This window comes from Pelmatolapia mariae, linkage group LG3_W (genome assembly GCF_036321145.2).
Source record: "Pelmatolapia mariae isolate MD_Pm_ZW linkage group LG3_W, Pm_UMD_F_2, whole genome shotgun sequence".
NCBI lineage: Eukaryota > Metazoa > Chordata > Actinopteri > Cichliformes > Cichlidae > Pelmatolapia > Pelmatolapia mariae.
In genome coordinates this window covers 54,631,150-54,654,060 of record NC_086229.1, presented here as the reverse complement: position 1 = coordinate 54,654,060, position 22,911 = coordinate 54,631,150, and the positions used below count along the sequence as shown (strand labels likewise).

At 37.9% G+C, this 22,911-nt stretch overlaps 1 protein-coding gene across 1 annotated transcript; it reads left to right on the top strand.

Annotated features, from left to right (window-relative positions):
* The first annotated feature begins 1,013 nt into the window (after positions 1–1,013).
* LOC134623769 (uncharacterized) lies at positions 1,014–21,163 on the top strand. Its single transcript, XM_063468790.1, has 7 exons — positions 1,014–1,038; positions 1,456–1,707; positions 1,836–2,096; positions 2,838–2,984; positions 17,626–17,898; positions 17,987–18,268; positions 21,045–21,163. The coding sequence occupies exons 1-7, from the start codon at positions 1,014–1,016 to the stop codon at positions 21,161–21,163; spliced, it is 1,359 nt and encodes a 452-aa protein (XP_063324860.1).
* The last annotated feature ends 1,748 nt before the right edge of the window (positions 21,164–22,911 follow it).

Sequence of the window (22,911 nt, the reverse complement as noted above, 5' to 3'; positions counted from 1 at the left end):
TGAGTCCCTTTTGTGTGAAAATGTGATGGTGAAGGACAGAATACAAGATGAGGTCAGGGTGGAGTGTCTGTGAACTATGATGTTTGCAGTGGACATTGTCGTGTGTAGTGTGAGTAAGGAAGAGGTGTAAAGGGAACTTGGAGATGTGGATGCATGCTCTGGAGAGACGAGGAATGAAAGTCAGTAAAAACAAAACAGAAAACATGTGAATGGGAGGGGGAAAGGTGTACCAGTGAAGCTGCAAGTAGAGGTAGTTTTGATTAGTTTAAATATCTGTGGTCAACTATCCAAAGAAACAGACATGCACAGGTGAGGTGAAGAAGAGAGTGCAGGCAGGTTGGACATGAGTGTCAGAGGTGATTTGTAACAGAAGGATAGAAGCAAGAGTGAAAAGGAAGGTTCACAAGATGGAAGTGAGATCTGCTGTGGTTTGTGTTTGGGGGGATGGTAGCGCTGACAAAAAGACAGGAGGCAGAGCTGAAGATATTTGATGGTGAAGATTGGAAGTGACAGGGATGGTCACAGTTAGAAACAAAAACATCAGGCAGAGGGTTTTTCTCCACAACAGAGCAACATCTCAACAAAATTTGCCAACCACTAAAGAGTTGTTTGACAGCCTTAGTGACCTTACCCCCAGTGGTCCTCCTAGGGCTGTTCGATATAACGATATATATCGGATGACGATATAAAAACATCTATCATTTCATTTTACGCTATTGTTTGTTTCGTGGTGTCGCAAAATAAACTGTTTACGGCAATATTTTTTCATGGTTTTGATGGTCACTGTAGTGGCTATATTAATTTCTTAAAGTTCTCTCTTTCTCTTATATTTAATATAACCACGCTACGGACGGACAAGCGCCTGTTTTTATGCGTTGTGGTTAGCAACAACGACGGTAACACCATCACGTGTCCGCTTGTTTATGTTCCACATAAACCTTTCATAAAGATCAGGATCCTGTTGAGACTATTCAAAATAAACTGAATCACGTGAAAGAGCAGATTAATTACGGATGGGACGTAAAATGGAGACGCCAGGTGCTAAAAAATAAACCTTAGACTCAAACGTTAGAACAGGCTTTTCCCCGCAGCACGCCGTGTAATAAATACTCACAAAGAAAATGGCGGCCGTTACAACTTATGTCTAAAAATGTATAGTTTCATGCATCTGTTAAAACACATGACGCGCAGCTGGAAACACTTCCCGCAAGTCGAGCTGCCCGAGATTCACAGAATTTACAGAAAATGTAAAATTTTTGTGATTTATATCGTTATCGGGACGATATAATTCTTATATCGGGATATGAGATTTTGGTCATATCGCACAGCCCTAGGTCCTCCCATCCCCAACATAACTTTTTTTTTTCTTTTTTGGTGAGAAGGAACGCTTTGTTAAATTTTGATGCAATCATTAAAATATATTTTTTTAATTCTTGTATCTCTCCCTCTCTGCAGCCACACTCAGCATCACCCCCAACAGACTGCAGTTCTTCCAGTATGACAGAATTGAACTGAAGTGTGTGGCAAACTCTACTGGCTGGACAGTGAAGAGAAACACTGGCTCAAAGGTTGAGGAATGCACGTTTGGCTGGGGAACACCGAGTGAGTCGTCCTGCATCATCGAGGATGCCTACCCAAAAGATACTGGAGTGTACTGGTGTGAATCTAAAAAGGAGTCCAGCAAAAACATAACAGTCACAGTGATTGGTAATGTCATGGCTGGATGTTTTATAATTGATAGGTTAATAATTCTTTCTGATATATTTTATCAACCTCAACTAGACATGAAAAAAGTAATCAATATTTGCACTGCTGTTTATTGTTTTATTTTCCAGCTCATGGTGTGATCTTAGAGAGCCCCATAGATCCAGTGATGGAGGGCAACCAAGTGACAATTCGCTGCTCTTACAAGGGAGAAGATGAGGACATTTCAAAGTCAGATTTTTCAGCTGCATTCTACAAAGATGGTGTTTTCATAGGGACAGGTGATGCAGGGACGATGACCTTTTCAGCTCTGTCAAAATCTGACGAAGGCTTCTATAAGTGTAAACACCCGTCAAAAGGAGAGTCGAGGCAGAGCTTCCTCGCAGTAATAGGTGACACGATGCGTTTGTTCCTTTGTTGAGTAGTTCTGTTTATGCTTTATCTTTTTCACTCAAGTAGTCCCCAGTTTGTTCTACTTTGATAGCTTTTGAGAACGAGCAGTTATGAAGCAAAAGTTCCCACATAGCAAAATTGCTATGGCCCAGACCTGGCCCACACAATGTGCTTACACATGGCCCACATACCGCAAAGAATGGTGGCCCTTTGGTGGCCCAGATCTGGCTTGCCAGAGGTGTTGTAAATACATGGAAACTGTTCCAGATTAGGAACCGGCACTGGCACAATGTTGGTAGGACAGGCATTAAAACTAGGAAGCTAAGAAAAACATATCTATTTCTTTGTCAAATGTATTTACTTTGATAAAACTCTTAAAGTGGATTTATAGCCTGACATACAAATGAAAAAACAAAAAAGAAATCCAACCAAACATGAAATTTAGGAGTCACTTGTAGAAAGGACTTTAATATTTATACATTTTTCTACATTTGTATGTTTTGGGAGCCAATTTCAAGTTCACACAATGAAGCTTCTCAGTTTCTGTCTCTGTATAACAATAAAAATATTTTTTCATACATGGGCAAGAAAAACAGTGAAAGCCAAAAGTTATAATAAACCTAAATGAATAAATTATTTTTTAAATATCATAAATTGAAATTTATTTTCTAAATTATCATCTGGATCACCAGTACTTGTGTAAAACCAAATGATTTAATGTCCATTTTTTTCTCACACAGTGGAATTCAAGAAAGTAAATCCTACCACCCTGCCTCCTCCTCCTCCTATCGCACCTTGGGCCAGAGTGATTTCTAGTGTCCTTCTCTTCATCCTCTACAACTGTGTTCTTGTACTGTGTATCTACATCTACCGGAAGTGGGCTCGAGGTAAGAACACCCAGACACCTGAAACCTAAAAGAATATAGTATATTCTTCTTCTTTTTCCTCTGGCTGTTCCCTTTTGTTCCCTGTTTTCTTTGTTGTTTTTTATTGTACAGCCTATGTAACATAGAAAAGGAAGTGAGACCCTTCTTGATTTTATTGATTTTTAAGTTATTTTCTAAATGCACAGATATTGTTTGCTTATTTCTATATGCTTTGTCTTTATTGTGTTTGGAATCAGATACCATTTTAAATTTCAGAAGAGAAAATAGTTTTTAATGTCACTCGTGGCTCCTCTTAAAGAGATCTTTCCTCAACTTTTCCTGCAGGCAAAACTAAAAGGAACGCTTGTCTTCCTGAGTTGCAGCCATGATGAGCCCTGCTGGAAATACCAAAGAAAAGATGAACTGCAACGTTTTTCATACTGAACCTGGTCATGTGCTAGCTTTTATATTCACACCAGGAGCATTGCAATTAAGTATCTCAACATTTATCCTTCTTAAAAAGTTGATTCTGTTCATCTGGACGTAGTGTTTTCAGTGGGCAAAATATTTCGTCACTCATCCGAGTGACTTCTTCAGTCTTAGCTGACTACAGGTTTCCCCAATCTTATAAAGAGTACATTTGACAATAACTGAAACTAGCACCACTGAATGAACAATCAATAATATGTAAATTGACGTGACTATTGATCAACAACCACTGATCAAATCCAACTGATGAAAGACCATTGTTCATTCAACACACACTAAGACGCAGGACGGAGACGGACAACACTAGGAAGGAGACAGACAACACTAGGAAGACACAGAATGAGGGTGAGAGAGTCAGAGACAAAGAGCCACGACTGGGGAAATAGAAAGGCAAATAAACATTGAGACTGACTAGGGAATGCAGGAAGAGATACAAGAAAAAGATGTCTGTGAAGGTTCTCAGTCATCCAGGTCATCGTAGACTAAGGAGCTTGGAAAGAACAGCGTCTGGACTTCTTGAGTTGCTTGAAGACGTTTCACCTCTCATCCGAGAAGCTTCTTCAGTTCTAAGGGTCAAATGGTGGAGAGTCCCAGATTTAAACCTAATGGGAGTTTCCCCCCCAAAGGGGGACAAAGGACCCCCTGATGATCCTCTACCTAATTTGTCCCCCTTTGGGGAGGAAACTCCCATTAGGTTTAAATCTGGGACTCTCCACCACTAACCCTTAGAACTGAAGAAGCTTCTCGGATGAGAGGTGAAACGTCTTCAAGCAACTCAAGAAGTCCAGACGCTTTTCTTTCCAAGCTCCTTAGTCTACAAGAAAAAGACTAAGATAGGCTGCATAAAGAGGGAACTAACTAAGCTAAAACAAGGAACTAAGAACTAGAAACTTAAATAACAAAAATTCAGAGGCTCTCTAAACATCAGAATCCAAGTATACTGCAAAAACACACAAGTTTAACAAACTCAAAAACCTGGGTCAAAGAGCCAGGACCATGACAACCAGGGGCTAAAATCCCCTTGATGACAACGTCCCTAGAATTCCTGGGAAACACAAACCCTCTCCACCAGGATAACGTAGCAATTCACAGAGGACTTTAAACTAGCACTTGATTTAAAAATGTCCATATATAAATTTACATCAATTTATACTGAATATGATTCTAGTAAAGAAAATTATTCACCAATGGCCATGAGAACCATTCACAGAGAGTTGGGGAATGGCTGCAATCACAGCATTGTAAGATGTTGAAATATGTACGCTTAGGCCCCCTCCTTGATTCAGAGATGGTCTTTCTCTTTTCATGTAAATGCAGCCATTCCATTCTCTCTGAATGGTACTCATGGCCATTGATCAGTGGTCTTTGAGCTATGATCAATGGAATTTGATCAATAGTTGCTGATCAATGGTCATGACAATTTACATATTAATGATCAAGGAAGTTACCTCCTAGCCTATTGTTCCTTCAGTGGTGCTAGTTTCAGTCATAGTGCAAATGTACTGTTTATAAGATTGAAAGATTATTGAGACTGAAGAAGCAACTTGGATGGGTGGCAAAATGTCCAGAAGAACAGAATCAACATTTTGGGATTTGCCTACCTGGATGAATAAATGCATCAAGACAACATTTATTGTTTTTAAAAAATTCCTCAGCTTAAAATATAATAAGTATAACTTATCGCATAGTGAATGGCATGCTTGCATGACTGTGATGTTTACTCTGTTTAGCCTGCATACTCTGAAATATTTACTTAACTGTTGAATTTCAGCCATTTCTGCTCTGATCATGTGAAAAAAGATGATAAAATACACCATGCAATTGTATGAAATAATTCAAGGTCAAAGAAAACTGAAATTAAAAAAAATAAATTAAACCATCCTACTATAAAGTGTGTAACTGTAAACATTTGTGTATTTACTGTTCAATGTAGATTAAAATAAGTTGATCTGAATGTCTTTATGTTGCTAGTCCATTGGAAGCAGGTACTGCAGATTCATTATGTTGTTGATATACTGTACACCCTAGATTTGAAAGAAGCAAGTAGATTAACTCTTTTTCTTTAATAAGGTACAGCTGCACTTTATTAAATTACAATTGCACTTTGGTAAACAAACTGAATCCTGGGTGCAGCTATTAAATATGTTTTTCTACATGTTCTAAATACACAGTAAGCAGTTTTCTACACAGCCTTTAGACGGAAATGGATTAAACTGGGTCTAGAAGTAGAAATAGGAAGTAACTAGAATCTAATATCTAATATCTAAATATCTAAATTCTAATCTAATCTAGAAGTAACAAATACCCACACCTGTTAAGCTAATTAGCACATTCTAACATCCATTTATCAGTTTTAGTTTTGAATTGTGGTTTTTAAAAGGCTTGCCATTGTAGATGCAATGAAACAGGAAAATAATTTAAATGTAGATATACAATAGTGGCATTTATGAAATAATAAAAGTCTTAGATTTTAATTGATTGTTCTTTGTATGGGGAGTGGGCATTGCATGTTTACCTGATCATGAAATTTTGCTTTTTATAACAAAATACACATAATTGATGAATTAATTGATTGCTATAACAGTGAGCTACAGTTTGATGGACATTTTCTCTCTCTGCCTGGAAGGAAGAAAACTGTCAGAAAGATAACCAATACAGCAGACATAACAGGATTTTATATTAGGCATCAAAAAAACCCAACATATAAAAAACAAGGATCACAAGGCTACAGGAACAGCCAGATGGTTTAAACAGCACTGAGCCTTAAGACATGTGGTTCCTGCCTCCGTGTGAGAAAACAAATCTCGTGAGTTTGTCGTTTGAAGAGGCAAGCATAACACTGTATGTATGCTTATTTCATTTCATAAAGTTTAAACAAATCTAGACTTCAATACAACTGGGTATTAATAATTCAAAATGAGAAACGAAACAGCCAAATAAAAGGATATATAGTGGTTACATTTGGTAGCACCCAGACATGTAAAGCTTTAGTGTTCAGCAATACAAGAGAAACACAGCAAGCTTTAGAAGCTTTCCTGTAGCACCACCTTGTGGCTGTCATAAATCATCTCCTGAATCAGCTTGGATAAAACCTGTGGCTATATGGCTAAACTAATTTATATGATCCTTTGGTCACAGCTTGGTAAATAGAGCTTATCAGTGTTAAGTAGAAAAAAAAGATAGAAAAAAGAAATCAAATCTGAGATTGAGGTTATAGCCACCAAGAACACCAATTTGAGTTTCACTGCAGTTTGTAGACTTAAACACTCCCCAGCCACGTTTATTACGTACAGCTTGGTGGTACCAACTTGAACCCACTTCTGCCGTCAGAGCTGTTTAACTCTTTGTGGCTTAGATTCAACAAGGTTCTGGGAACATTGCTCAGAGATATTTGTATTCAAGTTGTTGAAGATTTGTCAGCCTATGAAACCCATTCAAGCACGTCAGAAAGGCATTCAATCTGATGATGTGGAGGCCATGTGAAAACAGTGAATGCACTGTGATATTCAAGAAACAAGTCTGAGATGATCTGAACCTAGTGACATGGTGTGTTACTCTGCTGGCAGCAGCAATGAGAAGTTGGGTAAGCTGTGGCCATGAAGGGATGAACAAAGTCAGTAATAATAATAAGGCTGTGGTGTTCAAATGAGATACAGCTGGTACTAAACGTTGTAATTAGTGGTTGTTTGAGTTACTGTTTACTCCTTTATCAGCTCAAGTTAGGGTTGAGATCTAAAATCAACAGTTTCACCCAGAGAACTACCCCTCTCTTTTTCTTTGTAAACCCTGTGAATGTGGGTGAAAAAAATCCCAGTAGATCACCCTTTCTGGCACAACAACCACAACGCATTCAAGTTCACATAAATCAGCTGTCCTCCTCAGTGCTTGAACTTCATCATGACCATGTCAAAGAGGCACCTGAATCTTTCACTTTTCACCTTTCAAGTCTTTGATTGCAATCGCAGTAACAAACACTTCTTGATTGTTTAGCTTTAATTTTTGTTTTTAGTTCAGTTTAGATTTAATTGATTTCCATTGTGGGTTTATTTAGTTATGTTTTATTTTTATTGTTTGAAAATGCTGAGATAAGACATCAGTTTTAGTCTTGATTTTGATGTAGTTAACTAAAATTAAAATAAAGGAGTTAATTTCAATAACCTTGATTTAATCCTGATTAAAACTGTTCTGTCCACAAGCTAAATTTTTTTTTAAATCTTTAAGACTTTGTGGACATTGGTTTGGCACCAGAGGAGCTAGGAGGAGATGAGATTTCAGTCACAAGGCATGGTTTTGACTCTGCACGGTGTTTTTCCATCAGAGCGTTGGTAGTATCTTGAGTATTGTTCCCATCACTTTCTGCTACTGTAGAACTTTCATTCATTTCCATATTGTCATTCTGCTCTGCTGGTCCTGTGTGAAGAAAAAACAGGGTTGAGATGGTTAGTATTCAGTAAAAACCAAAATATAATTACTGATTTAAACCTTAAGTTACAGCATGTCTATATATTGATGCACCTCAGGTTAGAGATGTTCAAAGTTGACAACATCCTGCATCCATTAATAAATACTGTAATATCACGAAGGACCATCAACGATAAACTGTCTGGTCTATGGAGCAAGCCACATTATTTGTCATTAAAATGCTTCAAAAGGCAGCAACAGCATGAACAGTGGAAATGTCTGGTTTATTGATTGAATTACTATCGGCCCATCTCTACCGCAGTTCTCTAAGATACTGGAAAAAATATTTTACAATAGATTATATGACTTTATCATAAAAAACAATGTACTATATGAACAGCAGTATGGATTTAGACCCAAAAGGACCACAACGCATGCTTTAATGGAGTTTATAGATACAGTAACAACTGCTATTGATAACAAAAAAATATGCTGTTGGAGTTTAAAGAAAGCATTTGATACAGTTGATCACAGCCTTTTACTTAACAAACTATGTACATATGGGGTCAGAGGGGTGGCATTATTATGGGTTAACAGTTACCCTAAAAACCGTAAACAATTTACCCCAAATAAATGCCATGAAGTCAGAACTGACACCTGTTGTGTGTGGGGTTCCCCAAGGATCAGTTTTGGGGCCGCTGCTTTTCGTATTGTATATTAATGAGATATGTGCTATTTCAAAGTCTTTGAAAATTATATTATTTGCGGATGATACAAACCTACTGTGCTGTGGAAGTAACTTGGAACAAATTCTGAATGAGCTAGAGAATAAATTAAATAATCTGAAGACCTGGTTTGACCATAATAAATTAACATTGAACCTGAGCAAAACAAAATTCATAATATTTGGGAATCGCACATATTCTACTAACAGTAAACTGACAATAAATAACACTGAATTAGACAGAGTATCTGAAATAAAATTCCTTGGTGTGATAATACATCACAAACTATCCTGGATTCCCCACATTACTCATATCAAAGGCAAAATATCGAAGTCTCTGGCAATTCTCTATAAGGTTAAGGATCTCATAAATCAAACATTATATACTCTCTATTGTTCTATTATACTGCCGTACATGACATACTGTGTGGAAGTGTGGGGAAAACACGTATAAGACACACACTTATCCAATATACATTCTGCAAAAAAGAGCAATAAGGATAATAAATAAAGCTACTTCAAGAGAACCATCAAATCCACTTTTTATCAAATTAAATATTCTCAAATTTAAAGATTTGGTTGACCTCAGAATCTCGCAAACAATGTACAAAGCAGCACATTTGCCCCACAACATTTAGAACTTGTTCCAAATAAGACCAAATTCTCATGACCTAAGAGGAATCCTTATGTTCAGCAAGCCAGTAGTAAGGACAAATGTAAAATGTCAGAGCATTACAGTCAGAGTTAGTATGTGGAACACCTGTACAGATGAAATCAAGACAAGTACATCAATACAAAAATTCACACGATTGTTCAAAAATAATAAATCGCATGAATATAGGAAATCTTCCTCTCAGTGACTGAGTTGTCTCATTGTGTCCTCATTTTTCTATAGATCAAGGCCTTAGTAACCCAACCTTAAGTGTTCATTAAGGTGTTTGTCACATAGATATAAAATAAGCTCAGAGATTAAGCAGGTGTTTATAGACAGGGTGATTAGTTTGTGTAAAAATGTAGTTTGTTGTTGTTCTGGTTTACGTGCTGAAAATTTTTATTTGTGTATGTTCAATGTGTTAGACTTGTACATAGTTAACCATATATGATCAACTAATGTTGAATCCTGGATATGGATTTGTAAGCAATGAAATTTGAAATAAGGGGGTAGGAACAGGAAAAGTGTAAACTTCATCCTACTCCTTTTCGAGCACACGCATTCTGTAGACATAGATATATACATGAAAACTTGATGATTTTTACGTTTTGGGTTTTTTTGTTGTTGTTTTTTTTCTGTTGTTATTTCAATTATATTTGCATGTTCGGAATAAAATTCTATCTATGAGGTGAGGCCACCGAAGACAGCTGTCAGTCAAAACAGCCATGCCCCTAACTCCAGTATGCAGAGTTATTAGGAGAAAAAAACATATACACTTTCTACAACTTCTATGATGTGGAGACGATCCACAGAGACAACAAATTTAACCCTGTATATTTGTTTATTTCTGCAGTAAAGTCGACATTGTTTACATGGGAGTCTAATCAACTAGTCTATAATGATCATGTGATTATTATAGGAACCACTTCTGCACTTTTCCAATGAGAGAACTATGTTCATCTTGTATGTATAGATGGTGATTTCACTTCATATTCAATTCAGATTGAACACTGTAAATTTTGCAGTAAATTAACAAAATTTAAAGTAAATTAATTTTGAGTACCAAGTCTACGCTTTATAGATGTGCATATGCATTCGGCAAATATAATGAGAATTAGTAAAAATTGAATTTCATGGAGCAGATATAGATGAAGTGACTTACTTTCTTTACATTTAGAAATCTTCTTTATGATCCAGTAACTGAAGACAGCAAAAATCAGAATTGTAACAGCAAGACCTGCAATTACCTTTATTGCAGCGATGATACCTGGAATAAAAGAATAAACAATAATACACATATATCTGCCATGCAAGTCACTGAAAATGAAGCCACTGCTAATCAGATGCTTTCCGTATCGTATTTCTTGGTGGATCAAAGTCTAGTATTTTTCTATCTTTCTAATTCCATCAACTTGACAAAATCCCCAACACCATTGGCTGAAATGCAGCCCCAAACCATGACAGACCCTCCACCATGTTTTACAGATGACTGTAGCCACTCACTGTTGCACCTCTCACCATGACCTTCTCCAAACACAGCAGACAACTGGAACCAAATGTGGATTCATCACTCCATGTCCATCTCCAGTTCAAACTGATTTTCAGTCCACTTCCTGAATAACCTTTTTTTCTGTTAATTAACAACATGACTTTAAGATACTTTTTATCTACTGCTGATAGATTTTAAGGCCTGGCACTTTCTTTTGTGCCCACTTATCTAACTGTGTCAACAGCTTTAAAGAAACTGCACACCAGCCAAATTTGGGCTAAAAGCTCTTTGGGAATGTCCCTGGTGATGCAGAAACACTATTTATACTAAATACTAATTTACATAAAATAATAACATAATAATTTTATAAACAAAACAAAAAAGTTTAACAAAGGAAGCCTTGCTACCTTGAAGCAGATAAATAAAAATTGAGGGGTGGCTCAAGACTTAAATTCAGTACTATATATCGAATATTAAAAGTCTTTGCTAAATCAAACATGCAAATCAGAAGGAGGTAACCACTGTGTCAACCACATAAGGGAGCAGATGGAACCAGAAGAAATTTAGATAAATAGAATTTAGCATATCCCCAAACTCAGTCCTTCTGAACATTTGTTATCTGTGTTTATGAAGACAAAAGAAGCCAAACCCTCTATTCATGGGAGCAATATTGTCACATCATGGTAGGATAACCCTTATTAGGTTTAAACACACTTGAAAGCTGCTGTCGTTACGCTAATTTTCTTACATTTCACCTCTTTAGAAAAAGAAAGTACATATAGCAGAGACCCCAAATCAAGGAAATGTGTGTGCAGCTCACATTTCTCTGAATTTGAGGAGCAGGACCTCACCTCATCCACTCCCCTTTCAGTCTTTAGCCTAAATATGTACCCTTCACTAATACCTGCTGTATTCATTTTCATGCCCCACCCTCCCAGCCCCTTTTTTTTTTTCTACTGCCAGTTCCCTCCGAGGCCTTCCCCAAACAGCAGCATCAGTTCACGTTCCCTCATCCACCATCATCCATTGTAACTGAGCATGTGTTCCCAGCTAGTGAACTTCTTTGCTTTTTGGGAATGACTGAGAACTTACTTACCACTGTTGGCTGAGTCTGAAGGTACAGTCCAGTCACCATTTTGACCACCTGGGAAATTTGAGTACATAGACAACTGCATTAGGGAAATTTGCAGTGAATATCAAGTGCACTTAAGGGGGCTCACTAAAGACACGCACATCTTATGAAGAACAGAAGAACACTTCTGGGAAATGAAGCAAAGTCTGTGTTTGTAATGAAAATGATGGAGAATATTTACCTAGTGCTTCTTTGCAGCTGTTTTCTTCTGGTCTCACAACTAAAAAGAAAAGATGCATTTTTAATTAGATCCATAGATGTACTGATCAATTCATATCATATTCCTAATTGATATTTCAAAGAACAGATTTTGTTTTAGCGGTATAAGAATATCTATCTATCTCAGGAATACAAACACACACACACACACACACACACACACACACACAAAACAAACAACAAAACAACAACACATAACCTGCAGAACCTGACACATTTTCCTTTGATAATTAGTCATCCATTTATCTTGTTGCTTAACTTCTCTTGTAGATAGTGGTGCCAACGATAAAATTAACCTTTGAATCTGTCATTCCCTGTATATGCATAATGAAAAAAAAATTGCCTTGGATAACTTCTTACCAAGTTCAACACACATGCTCCTGTAATGGCCATGCCATATTTCATACAGTCCCTCATCAAACTGCTGCAACCTGAAGAGTGTGAATGAACCATCTGTTTCATTAAACTCGATGTTCTTTCTCCCAGATTCATGAGGGAATCCCTCATGTCCAAAGCGGCAAAAGTAGATGTCAACAGAGTTTCCCCTCCAATCTCCAGTTATCGACGTCACTGCATCTAAGAGCCTGGGGAAATCGAAGCTCTGCATCGCTGCCAGAAGTGGCACATCTTTCCAAACACTCCTGTCTTTGTTGGCCATCTGCAAATTCACAAAATGAAATAGAAAAGTTGTAAATGTTAATGTTAAAAATAGAAAGATTAGTTTTACAAAGAATCTGTAACCATGTTAAAATAAGTAATGATATAATGAAAGTTATACTATGCTTCATCATAATTCAAGTCATGACACAATGATTGCACATTAGTCAACTGAACTTTATCTTGCCATACTGATTGGTCTCTGTTTGATTTACATGCACAGAGGCCATTTCATATAAAACACAGAGAGATCCCTTATTGGACAGTTTTAGCTTTTGAAAACTATTCTCCTGAGTCTTGATGTTAAAAGTTCTAAATCCTTTTCCACTTCACTACACCAGCATACATCATATCCTGTAATGACAGTAAAGGACAGTTTCAGCCCCAAATGCTCAGTCTGCATCCCACCAGCTTGTGTTTGATGGTAATGGAGAAAACACAATCAGAGCCAAATCAACTTACATAGTATGTGTGTGGCGGCATGGAGGAGGGAACTGAAAGGTGAAGCTAAATGAGACTAACAACACCACCTGAGGGTGACGTTACATCCGAGAAAATATTACATTAACCAGTTACAAAGACACAGGTTACTGGCAAAGCAGAGGCATTGCAAGTCAATTTGAAAAAGTTTATTAAACAAAATAAGTGCAAATAATATCGAGCTGCAGCAAAGAAAACAACAAATGAAGTGGCAGAACTTACAACACCAGCAGAGCTTTAATAAAAACACTTTTTTAATCAGACATTGCTTAAAGAGATAAGATTCACTGGCATCCCTGGCACAGGGAGGAGTGCCCAAGGGCTGCTACCGGTTACTCACCCGTGACGTCACACTGCAATTCGCAACGCAACTTAAACTGTGCTTTAAAATGTGCTCGCATCCCGGTGTTTACGCTCACAAGCGGCCGTCTCTCTACCAAAATAAAAGAAAGTAAAATGAACCTATAAATCAAGCAATTAAAAAAGAAACAACAAACAGTGAATAATATAAAAACTGATGTACATATACACACCTTTAAAATACTACAATTAAAAGCAACATCCGGCGCACTCAAGCTGAGAAACCATCAAAGAAGAGATGCAGAGACCCAAATGGCACACGACAAGATTAAAACACGATAAAAGAAAGTTAAAACAAAACAAAGGCACCAGAAGACAAAGAATAACAAAGGATAACAACAAGACGTCAGCAGGGTACACCAAGAGAGAAGAGCAGTCATCCAGGGTCCACCCTACTATAAACCACACTGCAGACCTCATAGGAGGATCCTACTCACCACTCTTTCACAGTTACACAGCCAAACATTGGTCAGGGAGCATGAATCCGATCTGCAACGCTAAGGTCAGGCTATGATCGTCGCCATCTATCATAGGAATGAGTGCCAAATACCAGGAGTCTGATTAGACAGCTAGGGGAGGGGTGAATGTTCATGCTGCGTTCAGAGCAATACAGTCATTAGTTCACTATGCAGGAACCAATCCAACCTGCTACATGAGCATAAAAGACCCGCTTCAAATCCCATTTAGAAACAAACAAACAAACAACATGAACAATGAGTCTGCTCAGAACCCAGACTTGAAAAATCCTGTTTTGGTTATTTTTGTACTTCCAATTAGAAATGCATTTTAATGAATAGCGTGATCGATACAGATAAGTAGTCTACATTATTAAATTAGAAAATATTTACCACAGTGAAGGACCTTGAAGAGCAGAACTGCCACGCAAAAAGTCACTTGAATTTCCATGAGTGGGTCAACAGACGTTTCTATTACCAAACTATAATTCCTCTAAATTAAGCGAATTTCCTGCGGAAGATTCAATTATCCACAGTAAAAGACAGGAAAAGTGATGCGCTCGCACATTTAATCCAAGTGAAATAAAAAGTGAAAGTCTCGGGCTATGTGACATCAGCGGGTGAAGATGATGTCACCGCCATCGGAAAGTACTCTCTGTTTTTTACAAATTGCGCACGCGCAAGTTCCTGCAACAAACTACATTGTTGTGTTACTCTCCAGCTATTCTGTATTTTATTTCACTACTCATCACATTTTTTAAACAACCACTTTTAATCAAATTCACATCATGGTGCAATGTAACAGACCTAAAAACGTATATTGACAAGTTTAACATACATGAACTATATACATGAATTAAATTTTGATATTATTACTTCAAAGGTTGTTCACAATCCTCTTTTTTAGTTTGTCAGTAATGTTGAATAAATATTATTTATGTTATTCTAACACCAATAAAACGTAACACACATGAACAGACAATCAGACATGTAATCTCTCCAGCATGTTTTGGATGTGCTCTGTGGTCTCCTCACCTCCTGACCTCCTCCTCGTCCTATGATGTGCCCAAAACACTTCACCTACTAGGCTTTTGGTTCAGTCACCTCAGCTGGCTCTGTTGAAGGAGCTCTAATTTGGAAATCCCTTCCAAATTAGGGAGTTCCTCACCTTTGCCTGCCTGATGATGAGGCAGCTCCTCTCTGTTTATCTCCTCAATCTCATTTTTTCAGTCACAGTTAAAATTACTGGAAATGTAACACAGTACAATATATCAAGAAAAGAAACTGAAATTCAGTGGACAAAAACATGATGTCACCTCTGACAGTGACTTCCCTGCTTGCTGTTTACCACCATGATGAGCCAGTCTGACTTGTAAAAGTGCAGGATTTCTCCCCCCTGCTAAATATCCCCCATCAGAGGAGCAGGTGATATTCATGGTCCACTATGTTCAAAGAAAGTAAAAGAAAATTGATGACAGTACACACAATATACAAATTGAGGTTTTAAATGGTGCACTGATTTGTAATCAAACGCATTTAAATGACATCACCTCCAGGGTCAGCTGTTGGTCAGTTGGCAAGGTCATATCTGTATGATTGATATATGTGAAGGGAAGAGACTTCTTCCCTCCCGATCTGACAAAATTAAGCTTTTTGTCTCCTTATTCATCCATGCATATTTAACAAAGTCTCTTTCACAGCACTTTACTCATCCAAGCTATGCTACACTAATGTGTGTAGTGTTGGAAAGATTTCTTTTTATCTCTACAAGGTTAAAGATTAATATGAAATGTCACATGTGTCCTGTGTTTGAACATTTTAAACTGTGAAATAAGACTGAAGAATACAAAAACCCATTGACTGGAAACAGGAAAAATAAATGTCACAGCAGTTATCTCCAATGATTACTGTGAATAACCTTGCCAGGTTTTGACCCAAACGCAGGACTCAGGGTGCAGAAATGATGAGGGTTTATTGGAGCGAGTGAATGAACAAAGCAGGAACGGTAGGGCTGACTAGCTGACTGAAAGAATGAGTGGCTGGCTGAATAACTGAGCACTAAGGGGAACGACAACATAACATCAATGACACGACAAAGACCAGGAGAGAGCTGAGGACTTAAGTATACTGGCTGAATAATGACTGATAGGTGACAGGTGAGTGAACAGCTGAACATAATGAACTAATGATAAATGGGAAGAGGACTGAACATAATGCACACAGACCAAGGTTAACACAATAAAACAGGAAGTGGAACAGGCAGTAGATAAACAGTGAACGTGAACTGAAAATACTGGGTCAACGACCCAGAAACCCTGACAAACCTTTATTGGTGTAATTTGGATTAAAAGATTAATGTTTTTACTGCTGAACAACCGTCAAAGCAAATATGCTGTGTAGGTGTAAGTAAGGTGATTGACCACTAGGTGACACCAGAACATTTTGATGTTAAACTTTAGCACAGATAACATGCACAACCTTAGGCCTAAATAAACCTATGCATGTCCAGCATAGGTTACTTGATGGGGGGGGGGGGGGGGGGGGGGGTATGTTATTTTGGGGGTGTGCATTGTGTATGTGTAGGCAGGCAGTGTCAGGATGTGGTTTAAATGTGTTAGAGTTTTCTTAGAGAACAAAGTCATCTTTAAAACACGATGAAGATCGCACCAGTCTGCCTCATGATCAGTAAGAAAACTGACAGATCTTTGTTTGTTTTTACATTTATAGCTTGCATGCAGTTTTTCTCATTTGCAATAAGTCAGTTCTTAAATGATGGTTAAAGTTTTAAAAACTTTTTGAAATTCTTTAAAACACTTTGCTACATATGCACATCAGAAAGCATATTTGTGTTTTTCTTCTGTAAATCGTTCGAGAAATGAGCCGTGCTGGTTTAGAGCCAAAGGGTTAAAGGGTCTTTTGAGTGGAGTTTGTCTTTGATTGGACTCTGTGAGTTCCCGGTAGTCTAACTTCCTCCTACGGTCATGTCATGTCTCTCACCCTCTCCATCTTTTCTTTTTGTCTTGTTCCCGTGTCAGTTTCCCCCTCTGTCCCAATGTCAAGCTCGTGTGTCTTTGTATGTGACTTCTTAGATCTTCATTCAGATATTTGGACTTTCCCATTTTTTTTAAATATTGATGAGCGCAGTGAAACAAGTGCTGACAGACATAAAGTACCAGTTCTAGTCAATCATGTTCACCCATGAAAAGGTGACTTTGTCATTGAGCACCACTTACTAAAAGAATTAAGTGTGTGTATATTGAACCTGAAAGTATTCTTTTGATCCAGTGCAGATTTGAGAACATCGAAAATAAATTCAAATTTGTGCAACCGATTATTGTTTATGAAATGAATAAAGATGTAAGATTAAGATCAGAGATTAAAGTGATTCCACCCTGGAAACAAAACATTTCAAAGAAATCATTAAAAGCCTAAAATTACCATGTCATTCTTGGCAATGTTGAGTTTGTGGAAACTTCTGTCCAAAACATTCGCTGGATTTGAATCTGTGCAGTGGCAGAAATGGTTTCAACATCTATGTCATTGATCGTCTCACACTGCATGTTCTGCATGTCAACTGATGTGTCTCAACCTGATGTTTTTGAAGCTGCAGCTGCTGCTACTCTCAGCATCCATCCCGGCAGGTCAGTCTTCTTTTTTTATGAAACTGTGACTCTGAGCTGTGCAGTGCCAGGCAGCTTCAGCAGCTGGACAGTGAAGAGAAACACCTCCACAAAGTCTTCTGTTTCATGTGAGACCTGGGGCCAATTCAATGGGTCATCCTGCACCATCAAAGGTGTGTACCCATCAGACAGTGGAGTGTACTGGTGTGAGTCTGACAGCGGGGAGTGCAGCAACACCATCAACATCAGAGTGGCAAGTAAGCTTGCGATGCCAAATTGTTTTATATTAACAACTAAGGACAAACACCAGAGTCAGAGACCACAGTTTATCTTTCTGCATTTCAGCTGGTGTGATCCTGCAGGGTCCTGCTGTTCCTCTGACTGAGGGAGACAGTGTGACGCTAAACTGCTCCTATAAGGAAAAATATGCAAAGGAGTCTATGTCCAATTTCAGAGCTGAATTCTACAGAAATGGTACTTTTATTGGAATAAGCTCTGAAGGAAGGTTGAGGCTTATCCGTGTGTCCAAGGAGGACGAAGGCATCTACAAGTGTGAACATCCAACAAAAGGACAGTCACCGGAGATCTGGCTGGAAGTGAGAGGTGATGATGATCATCATAATGATGGTAGGTTTCATGAAGGTTTCATCTGATGGCTTATAAATACCCCCTGCGCACGCACACACACACACATAAAACATATTAAGGATTATACATTAACATAAGACTGTTGTCAGAACCATACTGAGTTTCACCAGAGAAACACACACACACAATATGAAGAGAGAGAGAGTATGCATTGTATGCAAACGGCTACCAAACAGCCATCATAATTCGTCATACAATGAGAAGAGGACAAATCAACAATTGACAATTGACTAATTACTGTTACTATTTTTACCATTTCTTTTTGGAGCAACTGTAACCCACATAATTTCCTCAGGGATTAAAAAAGTATTCTGATTCTGACTGTTTCAGGATGACCTGCCATTATCCAATGACACATCTGCTTACCTGTATCTTTTGCTCGTTTCTCCTCCTCTTCTTTTCTCTTTTTTCTAAACTGAGCACCTGATGGCTTTGAACGTTTCTTGTCCATCTTCCACTGGTTTTAATTTTGCTCTTCAGTATGAACACACATCCCTCAACCCGAGGATCACCACAACATAACCTAACAGACCTACACCTTAGTTCACAGATTCACTTTGTCTAAGGTTTATTTCTGTGATTTCACACAACCCAGGATTCAAATCATGAATACATAATGGGCTTGGATTTACAACATTATGAATGAAATGCGCTCTATTTGGAGCAGCCGGCCCCTCCCGTTTCGACAGGTTGTGTGTGAGACTTTAAATCATCAAACTGTAAATTATAAATTTTAAATTGTTATTGATCCCTTTACCCCTGGTCCTAAAGTGTATATTTATTTTCTTCCTCTTCTTATATTTATCGTTTGTTTACTTGCACTGCTGTAACTGGAGCCTCGTCGTCTCGTCTCTCTATATACTGGACTGTATGTAGCGGAGATGACAATAAAGTTTACTTTGACTTCAGCAGCGAGCAGGCGCACCGAGGGCTCTTGCGCTCACTTTTCGGGTATAGAATTTCGAAAAAACATCGGTGCAAATTATAAGTCTGTATCATAATGTCTGCTGTTTTCGTGTTTGTTGTTTTTTTTTATTGTGTTTTATTTTGCGAGTTGGTTATTAGATGCTGCTCCAGCCGCCGCCCCGCCCTCTCCCCCCTGTGCCGCAAGCAGCAGGCGTACCTCGCAAACGGAAGGCGCCCTTACTCCCAGCAAATGGGCGATAGAAAACCGATCGGTGCCTATGCCATTCCCAGTATGTGCTGGCTGATGTCGGGGCAGCATGAGTACGAGCAATTATTTTTTTGTTTTTGCCCGTGATGCCGCCCCGGGCAACTGCTCGTGTCGCCCGTATTAAAAACCGCTACTGCCTGTGTTAAAAAATATAAATGTAATGTTGTCATCCTGCTCAGATTTAATCTAAAGTCTGGATTTTCTTTCCATCAAAGTGACATGAATATGCAACACTGAGCTCTAGCTAAAAGTTTTTGGCTTTCACACGATGTGAAATCAAAATAAGCAAAAACAAAACAAAAAGGAGTGCTGTCCAAATTACAATGATGCCATTTTAAAACCGTATTAACCTGCATATAGGCGACAAGTCATTTGTTGTTGCTTTAATATGTAAATACACGCAAATCAGGATATTGTCTTGCTTATTTTCGTCTTTTTCTAACACACTTTCTATGACTGAGAGAGTTCTGCACAAGACGTGCCTTGTGCCTTGACTGCTGGTTTATGCACAAATGGCAAATAAAGAACTTTGAACCTTGACAGTGAACGTGTCCTTCTCCGTTAGCTATCTTAAGCATACAGTGAATGCAATATCTAAGACAGTGAAGTGGACTCATAGGAATGACGTTGTGGTCTTTCGACAAGATGGAAAAGACAATCCTGGAGCACAGAGAGATCATTTTGAAGAGTGAGCTGCTGTCTTCCAGGAGGTGTTATGAAATGAAATGATAAAATGATAAATGAAATGCTCCTTTATTACTGAAAATCTGAAGAAAATTTACTATGTTAACCTCAACGTTCATTAGTATGTGGTACACATATTGAAATAATCTAAAACTTTGAGCTTTAATTGGGAAGGAAAGTGATTTAACCCTTTATTCCCTATAATGTTAAGCAGGCCACCTGGAATCATTTTGTTATTTTAGCTGTAAAAGTGTCATAAAAGCAACTGTGAGTGTGTGAACTCACAGCTATAGAGTGGTCGATTTCAAGTATGAACTGTAAAACACTGAACAACAATTATGTGACCTTTGGCCCTGTGTTTTTTTTTTTTTTGGGGGGGGGGGGGGGGGGGGGGACATCTATTTTCTTCTAAATATGTCCAGGCCGCCGGTATAACTTTGTGCTGAACATTGGGGGTGGGAGGGGGGAATGATTAAAAATGCAACTATTTCGCTGCTGCTTTCAGGAACCGTTGGAATTTTTAAAATTGCACAAACTGTTTGGTTTGTTACGGTAGTTTAGAGAACAGTTGGAAAACAAAAACTGTAACCAGCGACTGGTTAGGGGATAAAGCGTTCTGTCTGAGCTTGAAACTGTTTTTTTGGATGTTATCAGCCCATTAAAAAATAATTAATGGTTTTCAGTCCGTTACATGTCACCTCCTCTTTGATCTAGCAGACTCAGCACAGTTGTGGACAGTGACTGAAGGCTGTTATCATCATTATAAATCTGTGATAAACAGAGAGCAAATAAGATTTGGCAAATATGTTGCTGCTGTGAGATTGATGGGAGGATAAGTGTTCTTAGAAGACTATGGTTAGAAAAAAAAAGTTGACATATTGATTCTGTGTTTTTCAGGTAATGATAATGATAACACGAACAACCCTGTTAGTGTCGGTGCCATTGGTGTCATAGTTGGTGGCGTAGTCATCACTGTCATCACTGTCATCGCTGTCATTGCTTGGTGCAAATTCTAGAAACTTTGGCAAAAGTGTAAGTAACAGTTTTCTTCTCTTTTAATTAAAAATGTCTTACAAAAAACACAAACAAACAACAACAAGAAAAAACCTGAACAAACCTGAACAGATTTTCATACAGTTATTAATTGTGCATGTGACTGTTTGCTGGAGCAATGTTTCTTCCTCTACAGTGCATACTGAACTTGAAATAGTCTTTCCCTAAAAGGTACTTTTTGTATAATTTCACTAAAACATTTAACTAAAAACCACTTCATATAATACAGCTTGGTAAAAAGGCCCAAAGGAGAATTTGATAATGTGGCAATTTATAAGTTATTACCACTCAATTACCTGTGGTAGTTTCTGTGTAATCAGGCAGTGTTGTAAATTGCAACAGTGCCGGATTTTATTTAATAACAAATAGATAATGTTAAATTCTCCCAATTCTTTTAATCTTTTGCCTGAAAGAAGGACAATACTCGGCGTATCAATGCTCAATCAACAATGTTTTATTCCATACAATTTAACACTTTGTGAGCATAAACCATCATGATGGGGAGACCTGCATGCAGAGGGTCACAGCAAATCTCCAACTGGTGGAGGGTTACTCAAGCTCTTATAGTGGCCCCCACCTAGTCGTAAAAGCCTAAACATTCACATTCTTTCTAACTCCTAGCGAGCCTGACTTATGGCCTTGGCTCCCTATTTTGTCTGCTTTTAACAACGGTGGGAGTGAAGCGCCTGTGGAATGTGCTCTCTGTCTCCTCTAATATCAGAAAAAGCAAGGTCCTGACTCTCTGAAAACAGTATTTCTTATAACTCAGCAGTATAATGCATCATAAAACAATATCATTCATTCACAATAAATAAAGCAGTCTATTTTAATACAAATCAATTTAATAAATCTAATAGTTATCACTTCTTCTAATTCAGGAGTATAATGCAAACTAAAACTACATAATAATTTCACAATCATTAATCAGGGGTATAACATGGCATAGGATATTATCACAATCTCACAATAACCACATAAATGATTAAAACAAACTTAAGAATAGTGATGACCACAGGGAACAGCTGTGCCAGTTTCTGTAAATAGCAGGAATTTAATACCATGGTCATAATAACTTATTAAAAAAGCATCAGGAAACTGGAAACACTTGCATGCAAAAAGCTAATAATTAAGTTTAAAATAATAATACATATAAATACATTAGACTAACATATGAGTATGAGAGGATCCTCTTACACATATATATATCTGGATGGTTTATATCTGGATGATAATATATAATATGGTAAATTACACGTTTAAAATGCCCAGTACAGAAAAGTAAGATGCCATCCATATCCTCCTGTTTGTCCAGTTCAGGGTTGTGGGTCCAAACACCACAGGCCTGTGCCACCTTCGTCATTGATTGACCTCTAACCATCCAAAGATCCAGCCCCTCCTGCAGCAAGTAACACCAAGCCAGCCACTTGCATATTAAAAAATCCAAAATCCGAAAGAAAAAACAATGTTAAAGCAAGAACAATGTAACTGGCAGTTTTGAGCAACAATTTTACAGATACAGAGTGTCCTATTAAAAAAGCCACTATTATAATTTGTGTATGTAAGTAAAATAATAACTAATCTTTTGCTTTTTCTGCCTAAAATATAATATTGGAATATTGAATGTCTATCATTAGAAAAGAGACACTCAGAAATTCATTGTGAGTGGATTGCGATGCTATTAGGTCTTGCATCCTAGATCCATGTTTACATA

Bases quoted from the DNA above. Each gene is read 5' to 3' on its own strand.
- LOC134623769 (XM_063468790.1), top strand. From the start codon at position 1,014: ATGGGACGTAAAATGGAGACGCCAG. The intron at 2,985-17,625 runs GTAAGAACACCC...ATGTTTTTGAAG, and splicing joins CTACCGGAAGTGGGCTCGAG to CTGCAGCTGCTGCTACTCTC. The intron at 17,899-17,986 runs GTAAGCTTGCGA...TCTGCATTTCAG, and splicing joins CATCAACATCAGAGTGGCAA to CTGGTGTGATCCTGCAGGGT.